Source organism: Urocampus carinirostris, chromosome 15 (genome assembly GCF_059441175.1).
Source record: "Urocampus carinirostris isolate Australia breed hairy pipefish chromosome 15, RoL_Ucar_1.0, whole genome shotgun sequence".
Lineage (NCBI taxonomy): Eukaryota > Metazoa > Chordata > Actinopteri > Syngnathiformes > Syngnathidae > Urocampus > Urocampus carinirostris.
Window position 1 is genome coordinate 3,165,061 of NC_142363.1, and position 16,625 is coordinate 3,181,685.

The window sequence follows — 16,625 nt, forward strand, 5'->3', positions numbered from 1 at the left end:
ATATATATTTGTTCTTGTTGTTAAAATAGAATGTCAGTAAATGTCAGTCTCACACGACACCATTTACTTGTTGACATTAAGAGTGATTTATTGAACAAATCTCATTAAATTACGTGAGATCCCCTTTAACAAATAAATACAAAATAACATTGCCATCAATTGGTACTTTTCAAGAATCATTTAACAAAAACACCATAACTGTACCTTCCAAAACAACTCACTTTGTGTTTATATGGTAACCAAATATACATATTAACATCCCAGTACACTCTTAACCCAGTCCCGCACAACGTAGCATACCTCACTCTGTTGCTTATGCTAACAGACGACTCACTTTTCAGACATCACAAACAACCTTTACGAACATATTTTCACACATTATCCTCCTCACAGTAAGTGTGTTACCAGTATAAACATCTCACCTGCAAAATAGATGGTAAATGTCAGTCTCACACGACACCATTTACTTGTTGACATCAAGAGTGATTTATTGAACTAATCTCATTAAATTACCGGTACGTGAGGTCCCGTGAGACTTGCCCCAAACACCCTTCCCTGACCCGTGAGACTATGTCATCAAGTGGTGATATACTGGTACTTCACTTTTCCTGTTTTACAAAACACCAAAATCCCAAAATATAACATTTTAACAAGTCAACAACCCTTGCTGCGCCGTCTAAAATAGTTACTAATAGTTAATAATGAAAATAGTTCATAACTAAGGAACATTTTATTGCAAAAGTCCAATTTTATTATCAAATAAAAATACACATATATGAAGAAAAAAATCAAAATGCTTTCTGGTATTGTTCAGGGGGCCGGACCAAATGTGGAGGCGGGCCGTATCTGGCCCGCGGGCTGTAGTTTGGGGACCACTGATCTACAGCATCAGTTTCTGGTCAAAAATTCTCTTGCTGTGGTTTTAATCTTTTCTATATGTCTTTTCATGTTTGTACATTCAAAAAGGAGATGAAATATAGTTTAAAATGGCAAATTTTAGCTATCAAGTGGGTACCTAAGTTGTCCTTATTTGTAAATATGATAAATAGCTTTGGTATATTTTCTGTACTGCTATTAGGTATTGGTACAGGTACTAGCCATATTCTGAGGTACGAGATTCAACAACTAGAAACCAGTGGAATATGACATTGTCATTGATATAATGCAGTTTTAAGAAAAAAATATTTTGGGGGGATTAAAAAGTATATCTTTAACAATATCAGTCATTTTATGTACTTTTAAGGATGTTAGTTTTAAAAAGCTACTTCTATCTACCTACCATGGTCATATCCCTCAAGAGGAGTGACCGACAGCAAGACAAAAACATACAATAACAAAGAAAATAAAAGGGAAAAAAAATTGGCAAAAAAACACATACAAAGTTTTTGGACCATGGCCAACCCAATTGCCCAAACAAGTTAGGCACTTCGGCACCTAAGTTGGTCATGCTTTCGTCCCTCCAGATGAAACGGGACACCAGAAAGCGGCCATGTCACTCGGGTTAGGGTGACACAACACAGGGCCTGACAGCTTTCACTGGTTTACCCCTGCCGCATCATGCGGGTGCCCAGCTCATCCTTAAGAACGCGTCCACAATACCACTATCCTTTTACAACACCTCTCCACTCCTTTCTATCACCAACAAGAGCTCTAGTTTCCATTATATTTAGACCTCTTTCCTGCAGTGCACTCATAACACCATCCATCCACGTCAATCGCGGCCTTCCTCTTGGTCTCCTTCCATTGACTTCTGCTCTGTTAGAGCTACTTAGTTACTGCAAATGCCTATTAGTGTGTAATGTATTTCTAAAACAAGTTATTATTGTTGTTTCTATGTTATTGCAAGGTCATAATTATTTAAAATGGGGTTAATCTAGGGTTAATGAACTGCTAAAAGCATCTGCCTTGTTTAAGTGCATTGAGTGATTTACATACATAAAATATAGGCTCATTTTAAAAAGTTTTAGAAGAATCGATAATCTAAAGACACTGATCACATCATTGATTTCAAATGCCAGTTGGAAATCACATGTACGTTAGTGACCCTTGTACTAGGAAATAAATGACTGCTTGAGTGATCAGTTTGTATTAGATAAATCACAACAACAAAAACGGTAACTTCAACCCCAGATATAATCAAACCCTCCCTTCTTTATTTTTTTACCATAAGGCACTTTTTTTCAACACGTAATGCATATCGACAGACAAGTCTTTTGTCCCCCAAGCAGCTTTTGGAATCAGTCACACTAGAAAACCCATTCTGTACCAATGGCTTTCACGATTACATGGGCCCGTTTATCCTCCCAATACAGTTCAGTCATCATGTCGGCATGGTAGAAATGTGCCTCCTTCCCCCTTTTAAAATGTTTCCACCGTTCATAGTGTCATTCTTTCTTCTAAAGCGACTCATCATTCTTCTTTATACAAGCACAGTCGGTGGTTCTAGTCAATATGAAAAAGTTCCTTGTCGGGGTTCATCCGATTATATATTTGTCTTCTGGATTATCTATATCCACTTTGAACCTAGCCTGGAAATGCCCTAGTATAAGCTACCTTCTAGGCACTGTAGCATTTGGATTTATGACAAGCTTTTCACTTGTTCTTGCCATTTTGTCATGCCTTTATTAGAATTATCCACTGACGAAAAACATAAACCAATGAAAAGTTCTCCCAAAAGTTCTGTTTGAGGTTAGCAATGAGTTCACTTACTCTTTGCCAGTGGCAGCAAGTTTGAAAAGTAAAGCATATTGGCCCAATATCTGTATTGACGTAAGCTAAAACCTTCATGACAGCACCCAGTCTTCTATTAGCTCATATTTCCCTATGTAGTTGTGTGAGGATCTCTACATTTCTCAAGTTCAATGCAACGAGTAAAGCTATTTCTGTAGTGTAACTCATCGTAACCTTTTCTCGTGTTGCAAACTGTGTATTAACAATTCTAAAGATTTTAATAGATTCTGTGCTTTTCTATATACATTACAGTGGGTATTGAGTAGAGCAGGCGTCTCCAACGTTTCAGAAAGTATTTTACCAGTTATGGATCATTTCGATTTTCCAGTAAATTTGCTTTCCAACTAGCGTGGTGTTTTAGTGGTTGAATGATCTCGTTTTAACACAACTTTTAAACATTACAACCTGGTAATAACATAGTAACAAAATTGTTGTTTTTGAAATCATATCCCACTGGCAGCCCTTTGTGTCCATCAGTAACAACAAGTAGCTTTCAGCTTCAAAAAGATATGTGACCACTGGTGCAGAGGCTAGAGAAGCTTGGTAAAAAGTCTCATCTCATTAGCTACACCGCTTATCCTCAGTAGGGTCGCGGGGGTGCTAGAGCCCATCCCAGCAATCATCGGGCAGTGGGCAGGGGACACCCTGAACTGGTTGCCAGCCAATCGCAGGGCACACGGGGACAGACAACTCACTCGCTCATTCACACCTAGGGACAATTTGGACCGGCCAATTTACCTGAAATGCATGTTTTTGGAATATGGGAAGAAACCGGAGTGCCCGGAGGAAACCCACGCAAGCACGGGGAGAACATACAAACTCCGCACAGGAAGTCTGGAGCTGGATTTGAACCCACGAAGGAGGTTCCCATGACATGAACTGTGCCGCACAAGCGCTAACCACTGTGCCGCCGTGCTGCCCTTGGTAAAAAGTGTGATGTACAAAAGATTCGATGATTGTATAAAAATATTTTGACACCAACCAAAGTGACATTCTGTATCTCACAGGTCAAGTTGACAACTGATAAAAACGTTTTTTATGTGGGACTTTGCAAGAAACAGGTACGTCAGATACAAACTACAAACAGTAACTGATCACAACCGCCTGGGGAAAAAAAGGGGGAACATTGCCCAATTACTATCCTATAAATTCAGTTACCTTCAATAAATTGAGATTTGAGGAGGGTTTACACAATGTTATATTAAAAACTACAAATAAAGGCTGTTTGATACCTCATCTGTTTTCATGTACATGGATATTACTAGCAGCTAACATTTAACATAATTATCCTTTACATTTCATTTAATTAATGATTTTTGTTTAAATTAATCAATTCAATCCTTTAACTAGGTTCCTGGGTGTTGACGGCCATGAGAAGGTAGCTGATACTGATATAAACCAATATCACAGGTTTTAATACCTTAAAACAGCTGGTGTTTGCACAGTTCTTGCCCATCCCAACCACAAAATACACTTCTGTAGTCTCAATAAATAAAAAACAATTACAATGGTGGTGTGGAGGTGAGCCATCTGTTTGCAGTTTTAGCCTTGGCCACTTCTTAAAATAACAAACTTAAACTATTTAGGACATGGTCCTAATTGGTGTAACTGACTCGAGGCAACAGCAGATTGATCTCCCTTGTCAATGCCGTCCTCTTCCTCTGCCCCCAGTCCATCCTCTTCCACGGCCGCGGTTCAGGTGCCCAGCCGAGCGCCTCAGCTTCTTCCTCTCCTCATGGTGGTCCTGTTCCGCCTGTTGCTGCTTCCGCTGCTGTTCAGACTGCACACACAAGTGACAATATTATTAGATCTGTTGCATGCTTATTTGTTTGTTTTTTAATTTGAGTGCTTGGCAGATGTAGGCAAAGACAAGTGAAAGCCAGATGGTCCTCTGGGTCTGGTTGTTTGGCCTTTGCCACTAAAGTAGTGCCAGTCAAATAAAATCCTCTCTTAAAAAGATTTGAATTAATTCAACACAGTCGTGGCCAGTCATTGCAAGAAGATTTTGTGGCGTCTTTTATATTTGAGAGTGAGATGAGCGCTCTACCTTTTTGAGTGTAAATGTAAGCTGTTTGCTGCCAACTGTAGTGTCAGTTACATTGCTGGCTCCAGAATTCTCCTCGAACTTCAGCCGTTCTTCCAAGGATGCCCTGAGCCCAAATGAAATCATTTTAATTGAGCACAAGGCTAGGAAAATAGACAGTGACCCCATTTAAACATTTGAAAGAATAAAACTTACTTTTGAAGTTTTTGCTTTCGGGAGATATCGTTAAAACCACGAAACTCCTCCCCGCTTTTAATTTGATAGAACTGAGGCTGGTTAGTCTTATTCTCAGTGGCGATGGAGTCATTCCGCCCTTCACTACTTTTGCTTTCTAGCAAGACCGTGTTGCGGTCAGCGTCCTTTCTCCCCTTAAGCCGACGTTCTCGTTCCTCTTGCCAGATCAATCTCCGCTGCTCCCTGACCTCCTCCACCCAGCTTTTGTCATCATCTGAGCTTTCCTCCTCAGAGCTGGCTCGTCCCTCTTCCTCTTCTTCTTGGGCGTCCTGTAAAAAAGTGGCAGAGTCATTCACATTCTTGAGTGGTCATATTTCTGGACAAATTGTTTACTAAAGACATTACCCGAGTAGCAGCATCATGAGTAAGTAGCTCCAGTGTCTTCTTTCTCTTCTGGCTGACTTTGGAGACTATGGGGTTGAGCAGGCGGAACTCCTCGCTCTTATCGTCAACTTGATAGTCAGGGTTTTCGAACATCACTTTGAAACGATCATCACCTAAAATGGTGGGCAGGGCCTGCGATTTAAAAAGCAAAATAAGAATGACAATTTGGTCAAAGTGGCAATTGTTGCAAATCCACTTGTGCCCACCTTGCCCTTCTTCTTCCTGGAATTAAACTCCACTTTGTCATCACCCTCCTCAATCAGTCTGAGAGCCAGCTCCTTGTTGACTTTGGGCAATGTCTAACACAGAACAAAATTAAATATTACATTAAAAGTATATACACATGCAACTCTTGAGTCATATAATAAATGTTGTCTTTGTTCAGCATTACTATGTAAAGATTCACAATTGTACATTTTGAAAAATATTGTATTGGTTAGGGGCACTCTTTTCTTTTAAGTTTTATAACCTGGGCTACATATTCAAAATTTAATTATAATCTACATTGAAAACCTACGTTGGCAGCTGTTATTAAATGCTCAGTTTTGTGAAGGCCACATTATTTATGTTTTTAAATAAACGTCAACTTCACAAAGTAAACAATCACTGCAGGCAACAGCATCTCAATAAAATGCTGTTTTAAGTCTAATATGAATTGATCAGGTTTCGGGTTTATTTACACAAGAGTAAATAAACAATCTTTGCCATATATAATGTTCAATGTCAGTGAATGAAAAGAAAAATAAATGTTTAATTTAAATCACTCATTGTCTTAATAACATTGTTTTTGTGGAGTGATGTAACAACTAGAGTGGCCTATTTTCATCTCATGCAGAGTACTAATTAAGTTGAGAAGAAGAATCCAAATTGTTTCATCTTATTTTTTTTCCCTTAAGACACAAATCGAACACCGTTTTCCTCAACAATGTGCCACAACTCTGAAATCTAACTGGAAGAATCATGTACTGGTGTTGGAATTTCTCACCTTGACCTGCACTCTCTGTGTCCTTGTCTCCTCAATTTTTTGCCTAATCTTATCCTTGCGATACTCTTCATATGCAAAAGGATTTGCCATGCTTTTGACCTGGGAAATAAAAACATTCATTTAGATCTTAGCTATTTGGCGTCATTTTCGGAGTGAACTGCTGCATTTGCAAGGTAACAACATACCTTATGGTACAGCCTGATGTCCATAAAATAACCATGCATGTAAGCTCTCAGGAGAGATGATCCAACCAGATGAGACAAACCTACCATTAAAAAAACAACACAAGTATAAAATACTTAAGTGTTAAAATTAAGTTTTAGGCAAACAGCCTTAAACTCAATGTAAGAAATTATTTAAAAATGTTGCATTGATAACTAGATTTTCGAAGTAACATTCTGGCTAGGCAGGGTCAATAAGATGTAACGACATATAATATAATAATATAATAATTTCCTTGTATTGTCATTCTGTGTAACAATGTACACAGAACGAAATGTCGATTGCACCTGACCCGTTGTAGCGAGCCGATGCTGGTGGCATTTGAACTAAATCCTTTTATGAGTTATTGTGATAAGTCAGACCCTTCTAGCCATTCACACGCAGCTAACTACAGTACCGTAACACATCTCAACCTACGTGAATGAAGACTTCCCACTCTAAGATGACTCACTCCAAGAATTGCGATTCTTAATTGTCCCTGAGTGTATAATGATCTGCAACCGTTCTTTACTTAAGGTTATATAACAGGGAAAGTTACACAGCGTCTGTAAATCAACACTACCGCTGGCTGCAGTTATTCGACAGTAGCCAACCTTTTTTTAGCTTCTAGTAATTTGATCTCTTTACTGCCGAGTTTGCATTCCGATGTTCATTCAACCCATCCAAAGCAGTACAATCCCCCAAACCCAACAGTACCCTTCCCCCACACATTTAAATTCTTCGACATAAGGTCTGTGAATGAATCATCAAAAAAAAATACACTCAGGTTGAATAAGGAAATGTACTTTTTGAGATTATTGTACAGATTACACAACATTAAAACAACTGGGTCCAGTTATTCCTGTTCAAAATTACATACACTACGCAATGTGATTATGAAGTTAGAGAACCACCTTCCAATATGTAGGAATCCATGTTTTGGAATTATGTATTACTTAAAATAAATCATTAGGAGAAAATCCATAAAGTGAATGCGGCATATTTAGAAAAGACACTTCAAATTCAGTACTAGGTGAGGGTATTCTGAAAGGAAAATTTTGAGCTCAAAGACCAAAAATATGAAAAGCTTAACTTAAAAAAAACATACGTAAACACGAAATACATTTTTTTGCTCTGACTAAGAAAGTTAGTGGCTACTGCATGAACAGTCTTCATTTTTTAAAAGCACATGATATTGGGCCATTTTACCTTTAAAGGGACAGACGTGTAAGCAAGAAAACAGAAGAAGAGGAGAACTTAATATGATGTTAGGACAGTTGGTGCAATTACTATCGCATGTTTGCCAAAGTAAAATAATAATAAAAAAAGTATATTTAATTTTCTTCACACATAGATAAGCGCAAGCAGATCGACTCTGGGGATGAAGGGACTGAAAGTAAACACATACTTTGTGTATGACAAAGTGTTAGCATGTAAACAATAGTCAAAGTCCAGGTAGTGGCTACCAAAAACATGGAGGTAGAGGACACACAAACTTTGGAGAAAATGTCCTGTTGGTAAAAGCTTGGCAGAGCTCCTGCTTTGAAGGCAATCTCCAGTTTTTACTTCTAGGCGGAAAAATGAACAATAAACAGCTGCTCCATGCAAAAACTACCTTTGGGTAAGAGTAAACAGTATTACAGTAATACAGTATTATTATGAACAACACCATTACCGACAAAACTGTTTGATATCATGCAAAATGCAGCAGAATTCTGGTGTGTGAACATTAATCCTATCCTTTGTATATTTAGATGTCACAAGACCTAAACTAACTAAAACACCTTGGAACCGTTCATAACATGTATCCTTTATGTATAGTTAAACATTTTCGTCTGTTAAGTACTCACACCAGGATAATGAATAAGAACTGTACACCATAATCACTAACCCAAATTGTCCAGCTCCTTTGGGGTAACAAACTTGTAGTCGTCATACACAGTGCTCTCTGGGCTCTCCTCCAGCTCTTCTGTCAGGTTGTCAAGGAAGGAGCACCAACGAGGCGCTGGGCCCAGAGCCTGAAGTCATATAAACGAGTCTTGTGAACTTGTGAATTGGTGAATGATCTAACTCAATAAATGAAAGAAAAAATATAAATCTATAAAGAAAAATTAAACATCAAATTCACCAACATCTAAATTATAGAGGATATTATTGTTCACATATTTTTGCAGAAATATACAGTAACAGTTAAAATATCTCCAACGTACAATGACAAGCTTCATGATGAGATAGACATTTTGAATGCTACAACATGCACCAGTCATCACGGAGAGTATCCTCAACATGATCCTCATTGACATGTTCACATTTCTTTAATTGAATTACAAATTTACAATAGAAAGGTGAGTGAGTATAGCGTACATTTGTATGCATTTTGTTTGTTATTCGACACTGATTTTTTGCTCTTCAATATTGCACAATATTCTGTTTTGTGCACTATTTTCTTATTTCACAATATGTAAATAGTTGAATAAAAAGGAAATCAATGTGTTTTTGTTATCCGATTTATTTATAAATAAAAAAAATATATATTTTGAGATTAGTCGATTATTAGAATAATTGTTAGTTGCCACCCTCATAGCAATAAGTGTTTGCTGAGCTTGAAATTGGCACACACAGAACCTTACTCACCGGGATGTAGAATGTGTTCATCTTTGGATCCTCATTTGCAGTGAACAGCATACCTAGAAAACACATAAGAAAGGAAGAATGTTAACAGAATCACCAGTCCTTGAGGATAAAAGATGCATTGCGTGTTAAACTTCTTCGGGGATCTTTCTGAAATCTAAACTTTCTTTCATGATCACAAAAGAGTATACACAAAAGTCTTAAACGACTTTCAACTGAACAAAATATTCAGGCAGTCATTCGAGGCAAAGACACAAACGCACATGGCGCCATCAAGTGGCGATAGAAAAATATAGAGAAGATATTACAGTATTTCTCACTATCTAAACTACATTAATCTGGCGAAGAAAATTGAGAAGCTATAGAATATTTCTTGGTTATAGATGTTAATTTGCATTGTAATTTTTTACAACTACAGAAGCTGCCGTGCGCCATAGTAGTCACCCAGCGCTCTGGTATTTGGTTTAGATACTGAAAAATGTGTCTTTTGTGACGCACATTGGATAGATATCCTAAGTTCATAACCTTGACTCTTAAATGAGCAACTGACCTGAGTTTGGGTACATACAAACATCATTAATGTTGCTCTCTGGCTGGATGGAAGAAAACACTTTGCCCTGTGGTAAGCAAAGAAAAAAACACATTTAAGATAACGTATTTTCCGCACTATAGGGCGCAACGGGCGCACCCCCAAAAAAAAGTTTTTGGTCCTATATCTTCCATAGATAAGGCGCACCAGATTATAAGGCGCTACAATGGGAACGTCGACAAAACAGTCAGATGATTCAGTCAAACTGATTACCCCCTTAACACTCCCAAAGCTTGCAAAGAAGAAAATACAAGTTGTAGACTCATGCGGATGCGGTGTCCGTACGAGGTCACTCAAATGCATCATTTCAAATATCATTCGGAAGGTTAAAGTCTTGGGATTCAAGAAATGCCAACCATTCCTTAGTTTCTATTTTCTTTTTCGCTCGCAACTTTACTGTGCATATGACAATAAACACTTGGAATTGAGTTTCATTCACTCAACTCATCACAGCAACATCAAGATCGTTCTAAAACAAGATACCGGGAAAATATAAAGCCGCACAGCTCACTTAAGTTCTCATGCTCAATAATGATACGCAATCATGGTCTTCTTACAACCGTGAGTGAGTAAATCCAAGAGAGTAAAATATTTACAAATACAGACTAATGAAACATGTTTCTTTATGCAGGGATCAGAATGGAGATATTCATTTTCAGCTGAAATAGCCAGGGTCCAGGAATAAACCAGGGCGGAAACCACCGAATCCCAGCATACACCGCGGACTACTCCACGTTCGGGGGAAAATCGAGTCGGCGGCTGTTGGGTAAGTTGCGAGACCTTGCGATTTAATATTGAGCCATATATAAGGCGCACTGTATTATAAGGCGCACGGTCAGCTTTCGAAAAAAATTAAGACTTTTAGGTGCGCCTTATAGTGCTGAAAATACGGTACTGGTAATTCCAACAAAACCATTATGAAAATTTACTTTTCAAATTTTAGCCTTACCGTGTCCTTGTTCCACATCTTTAATATTTTGGAGTCAGATGACACCACCAGGTCCATTTGATCATGGAAATTGAGAGACTTGATAGGCAGGCTGTAGAAGTGGTCTTTCACCAATAGCGGCTGACTGGAGCGAAGATCATACAGGAGCACCTACCATAACAAGCACATAATTTTTGAAAAACAACTTACAAAACTTCTGTTTTTCACAATTATTTTCATGTTGAGTCCTCATCAGTGCTTTTTTTACCTGACCAGTGCTGGTGCCTACTGCCATCATGAGCGAACCATTGAACTTCAGTGCAGTTATTGAGGGTAAACTCTTAACTCTGCAATCACCACAATAAAAAAAAAATTAGAGCAGCTGAATTTGAATATCTAATGAAATAAAGCAGACAATAAAATGGTGATAAATTAGTTATATAAAAAGTGTGTTTCTGAGCAACAGACTGCTTCGTACTCTGTTCCTTCTGTGAGGCTGCTCAGCGCACAATCCAGAAGGCCCACTCGCTTCCGGACACGGGGGTCCCAACACTCCACTTTCCCCTAGCAAACAAACAGGTTGATGAAAATTTTGTGTACGATCAAAATGAAAAAATAAAAATATGATACCTTAAATAGATTGATTACAAAAATTAAGTGTCAGTGTTAAAGTTCCGTTTGAAAAGCGTCACTTTGTTTTGAAATCATTTGCAACTTCAGATTTTTTTTTTATTCAACTGAAGACTTACCCGTGAGATATCATAATTTATTAGGATATAATATTGTACAAGTGTAAGTGTAGAATATCATGGCACTTACCTCGCCGGTCCCACTAGCAAACAAATTATGGATAGGGTTGATATCACATGCGTTATGCTCCCTAGTAGATTAAAAGCCAACAACAAAAAGAAAAAGCATTGTCGCTTAAATATCTAGTGAAGGAAAATGACTCAAAAATGCTTTAGTACACTTACACAGCATCGGTCTCAATTGAGCTCAGGAAGCGGCCTTGTTCAAGATTCAGTCTGTAGATTTCTGAACTAAGAAGTAAAAACGTGAGAAATGCACTTCCATTTTTATGAAGAGTTTCTTCATATCTAACAAATTAAAAATGTCCTTTCTTACCTACAGCCCACAAAATATAAGTCACAAGATGGGTAATGGTATGAAAAGTCCCGACCAAATTTTGGAATTCGTGTTCTGTAGTAGAAACCATGTTGGGAATGTAACTCAACATAACGGTTAGTGTGCAGAAACACAATCTGAAAAAGATGAGTCAAAGATTTTGATTTAGAACTTTTGCTCAGATGTGCGCATTGCAGCAATTCATACAATGCAGTTATTTATCTTTGGTTGCTTAAAATGTTTGAAAATTGCAAATATCTGCAATGAGCTTCAAAATTGAACTTTTTTTAATCGGCAGTAAAAATAATCACAGATATCAGACATTCCCATATCACGACATGAAATTTAGATGATGCTTTGTGGCCATCATTGGCAAATGTTGTTTCATAAATGTAAGAATGAAAATATTCAAACAAAATTTCAATGGATTATACCAAATATACCTTTGAATAATCATCGGACAGTATGTCAAAGGCCACGACTATGCAGAGAAAGAAAAGCAGATAAAACCAGGTGGGTTAATGACAAGTATTATCAAGATGATTTTCATATTTACTGTAAATCAATATTTACCGTCAAAATCCAAGCAGCGCTCAAACTTCAATGTAAGCTGGTAGGTGTCGTAACATCGAACCCTTGGCTTGTAAGTCCCTACAGAGATGAATAGATAAAGTAACAACAAACTGGAAATGTAATTTTTGATTTTGTTTTTAACTTCACACCATACAATTAGAAAACATGTGAAAAAGTGAATGTACAAAACAGTAGGGTTGAGTTCCTATTAGTGAAAAGCAAGATTAATGGTAGTATTGAGTCACTGTATATTGAAAATTAAAAAGGATCAATACCAAAAACATCAAATTGATTTAAACCCGGTGCTCATCTCTCTTAAAGGTCACGTCAAAATGTACAATCCAATTAAAGGCCTGGACAGTACATTTTATAACTTAGAGATTTGATTCCATTTTAATTGAACAAAACCACCAACCGTTACTTTGTAACAATTACCTGCTGCTAAGATGAATTGTCCATCCCTGGACACTTTTATAGATGTACACACTGTGGGCATCTCAAAGTCTTGGATGAGCTCAATCCTGCGCTGAATGTCTGAAAAATACAAGGAACTGACTTATGATTTACTTAAATGTTTCTGAACACAAAGCATACCAATGTAAATTTGATGAAGTAAAAAGTATTGGAATTACAATTGTCTTCATTGTGAATGATTACAATCAAATGAACATGATTGGATTTGGACTGCGTTTAACATGTAATACAAACTTAAAAAAGAAAAAAAATAGGATAAAAAAAGAATGTTAGAATAAATAGGCAAAACTAATTACATGGTAGTGCTCGTAGACTGACCCAAGTTTTAAGTGCATCAAGACAATAATGCAAAAAATAGTAGTGCAATGACATCTAGTAGCAACATAATTCTATCAACATACCATATCTATAGTTTTTTTAGGAATTTGAGGTAAACAAAAACAGGTACAATTTGCCCAATGCCAAAGAGGACCTTATAGGACCCACATAAGTATTTAAGAAACAATAATTATGATGAATTTTATTGAGGTATTCATTATTTCCACTGATCACGTTATTTTTAAGCAAAAAAGGACTGTCAGCATGCTCTGTATTTTAAATGACAAGAATCACCCTTAAACTACACAGGATCATAACCCCTCTTTTCCAATAACATTGATTTCTTTGCTGAAATATTTATCTGTTCATTATTACTCATATTTATTTGGCCAGAGATTCAGTCATAACTACATATATATAACCAGATATAGAACTTACCAACATCTTTCTTTTGAAGTTGTCTCTTCTTACGGTCGGACAGCCACTGGACGGTCAAAAGAAATATTGTTTTAATACAAGCTCAGGTGGTAGAGCGCTCGTCTTGGGATCAAGAGATCGCAGGTTCGATTCCTGGCTCCTCCATGTTGTATGTCGAAGTCCTTGGGCAAGACACTGAATCCCTAATGCCCCCAATAAGCAGGCTGGCACTTTGCATGGCTGCTATCGGTGTGTGAGTGTGTGTGAATGGGTAAGTGTGAAGCACATTGTAAAGCGCTTTGGGATGTCTTCATTGACACGAAAAGCGCCATATAAATGCATTTACACTGTCCTATCAAGAATGTACAGCTGCTTAGCTAACTAAGCGAGTTATGTAGATGAGGAAGTGTCATTAAATTAATATCCAAGCGTGCTTCTTACCTCAGGAAGGGACTTTCCATGGCTTAAGTTGTAAATCTTAACATCGTTCACACTTGATATCTGCATGTTTCTACTCTAAAAATGCTGCAAGTGGACATAAACATCACGCGGGACCCACGCTGCCTCGCTGCCGCCAATCCGGAAGCAAACGTACGTCGTACAAATGTGTCCGACAAAAAACCATCACAGCCCCCGGTCCTACTATCATCTTCTTCTTCAGGTTTTACGGCGGTTGTCATTTATCGCTTTGGTGCATTACCGCCCTCTATCACCAAATACTCGTCACATCTTCCATCAAAAAGCCTCGTTCTTCTCAAAAACGGAAAAGTATACAGTACTCATTTGAGGCCAGCTGTCCGAGGGGCCTCGAAATTAACCACTACACCGAAAAACTCCTCAACAGCTGCAGAAGTAATGTTTTGCCATTTCTTTGCAGAGCAAAACATACCTCAGTTGTCGATCACTTCTCAAGGCTTATGAAAAACATGGGTTCCAGTCACAAGGCTGCAAAAGTTTGTATTTTCTGTCCCTGTTAAATTGTCTGATTGAAATCAATACAAGCATCAGTGGTTGATATTGTGGTTTGGTTTTCAAAATAGAATTGCCTAATAATTTCATCCTCAAAACAATATATTTATTTACAAATTTAAATTTAAAGTGTTATTAACAGATATTTTAGTTACGCTGATAACAATTGTTCCTGATGTTTTGACTTTTTTCTTATTTTATTTCATATTTTATTATTAAGAATATGTACAGAATGATATAATGAAACACATGTACAACATAACATGTTGAAAGACATAAATAAACATGTTGGGTAAAAAAATATGGTCTAAGATTTTTTTGTATTTTGTAAGGGAAAATACGACAGTTTGTAAGGGTATGGAGCCGTGGAGGTTGACTGGTATGCAGGGGCGAGCTGATGAAAAGATCGGACATTGATCAACAAAGGTAAAAAACAAATGTCATAGTGGCTTAAAGGAGGATGTTGATGTTACAATAAAAAAACAGGACTTCAGCAGCAGTTTTGCAACATCTCTGATAAAGTATGAAAAGCTTGCTTCAACTATCACTGCCGCACTATTCCAGAATTTAGCCTTTGTCTATATTACAATTATATCCACAATATTCTGTCATTAAAAGCATATAACATAGAAATAGTTCATCTCCAGCCACTGATTCTACCAACATTCTCATAAACCAAAATTCAGGAGACATGCAAAAAACAGGAGAACTACTTCCTTCGATCAGTTTAAGCCAAATATATATATATATATATATATATATATATATATATATATATATATATATATATATATATATATATATATATATATATATATATATATATACATACAGTTCATCTGTCTTTGGGCAGGGGACAGACAGCGACAGACAGAGACAGACAACTCATTCACATCTAGGGACAATTTGGACCGGCCAATTAACCTTACATGCATGTTTTTGGAATGTAGGGAAAACTGGAGCGCCCGAAGTAAACCCACACAAGCACGTCCTGTTCTGGATGTTAAGGTGGGTGGAATTGTGTCGTTTTGAATAAAACATACCAGTGTTGAGGGTGGTGATGGAGACAGCTGGAAACATCACAGCCAATGGGGGATGATTCAGACGCAGCCACCGACATGCTGAAAAGGCGCTAATAATTGCATTGTGATGGCTAGGTGTATGCGATCACACATTTGCCATCTGGAGCTTATGCTGTAATTTCATAAATCAGTGCAAATAACTGTTAGGCCCGACAAGCACATTAATGTTAATTTTTGTCTAATGCCTTACAATGCACCAGCAGCCCGGACCATGAAGCAAAGAGATACAGTAATCCCTCGGGTATCGCGGTTAATGGGGACCAAAACCACCCGCCAAAAGTAAAAATCCGCAAAGTAGCGACGCCCCTTCAAAAATGCTTAATTATTTTATTTTATTATTATTATTTTTTAGACCCGCGAAGCTCCGAACCCGCGAACGTGGAACCACGAAGTAGCGAGGACCCACTATATTCACTCCCCAATAGAGTGTTACATGAAATCTCTGAGAGGTATTTATTTAACTGCAAGATGTACCACCGATTCAATTAATTACACTAACAGCTTTTTTTGGAGATTAAATCATTTATATCAGTGTACACGATAGGTTATTTGACAGGCTTCCAGGGGGAAAAGGCCAAGTATCCCACACCAATTTTGGAACTTAAAAAAAAACATTAAGCAGACCAATATGAATAAAGAATCATAACCATACAACATTTGTGTTAAACCAAGGGTCGGCAACCTTTGTGAAACTGAGAGCTGCTTCTTTGTTACTGATTCATGCTGATTCTTAAAAGTTACATTATAGTTATTGTTTAGAATTGATTACACATGTTAGAAAACTGATCATTTTAGCAATGAGCAATCTTAAGAACTTAGCGTTCCTAAGGGGTCGGTGAACCCGGTTCTGAAGCTTACACAAGAGAACATTCTACCGTTCTATAATGACTTTTGTGACCCACTCAATGTGTTTCCCCCATAACTGCAATTGTCTCTCAAGG

General features: G+C 37.5%; 1 protein-coding gene across 1 annotated transcript; it reads right to left on the bottom strand.

Annotated features, from left to right (window-relative positions):
• Window positions 1-3,678: 3,678 nt before the first annotated feature.
• Window positions 3,679-14,268, bottom strand: nol10 (nucleolar protein 10). Its single transcript, XM_088355272.1, has 21 exons — window positions 14,075-14,268; window positions 13,655-13,700; window positions 12,860-12,958; window positions 12,425-12,502; window positions 12,295-12,332; window positions 11,852-11,988; window positions 11,701-11,766; window positions 11,546-11,606; window positions 11,205-11,290; window positions 10,995-11,073; window positions 10,748-10,897; window positions 9,760-9,826; window positions 9,213-9,265; window positions 8,470-8,596; window positions 6,563-6,642; window positions 6,378-6,476; window positions 5,599-5,691; window positions 5,354-5,524; window positions 4,970-5,277; window positions 4,778-4,880; window positions 3,679-4,510 (listed from the first exon to the last, which is right to left on the bottom strand). The coding sequence occupies exons 1-21, from the start codon at window positions 14,138-14,140 to the stop codon at window positions 4,373-4,375; spliced, it is 2,145 nt and encodes a 714-aa protein (XP_088211398.1). The 5' UTR covers window positions 14,141-14,268; the 3' UTR covers window positions 3,679-4,372.
• Window positions 14,269-16,625: the final 2,357 nt, after the last annotated feature.

What these genes read in the sequence shown, in the direction of transcription:
- nol10 (XM_088355272.1), bottom strand. Translation starts at nt 14,140, where the DNA reads ATGCAGATATCAAGTGTGAACGATGTTAAGATTTACAACTTAAGCCAT. An exon ending in ACAATTCATCTTAGCAGCAG is followed by an intron (nt 12,503 to 12,859) that starts GTAATTGTTACA and finishes TCATCTCTGTAG; the next exon opens with GGACTTACAAGCCAAGGGTT. An exon ending in TCAATTGAGACCGATGCTGT is followed by an intron (nt 11,607 to 11,700) that starts GTAAGTGTACTA and finishes TTAATCTACTAG; the next exon opens with GGAGCATAACGCATGTGATA.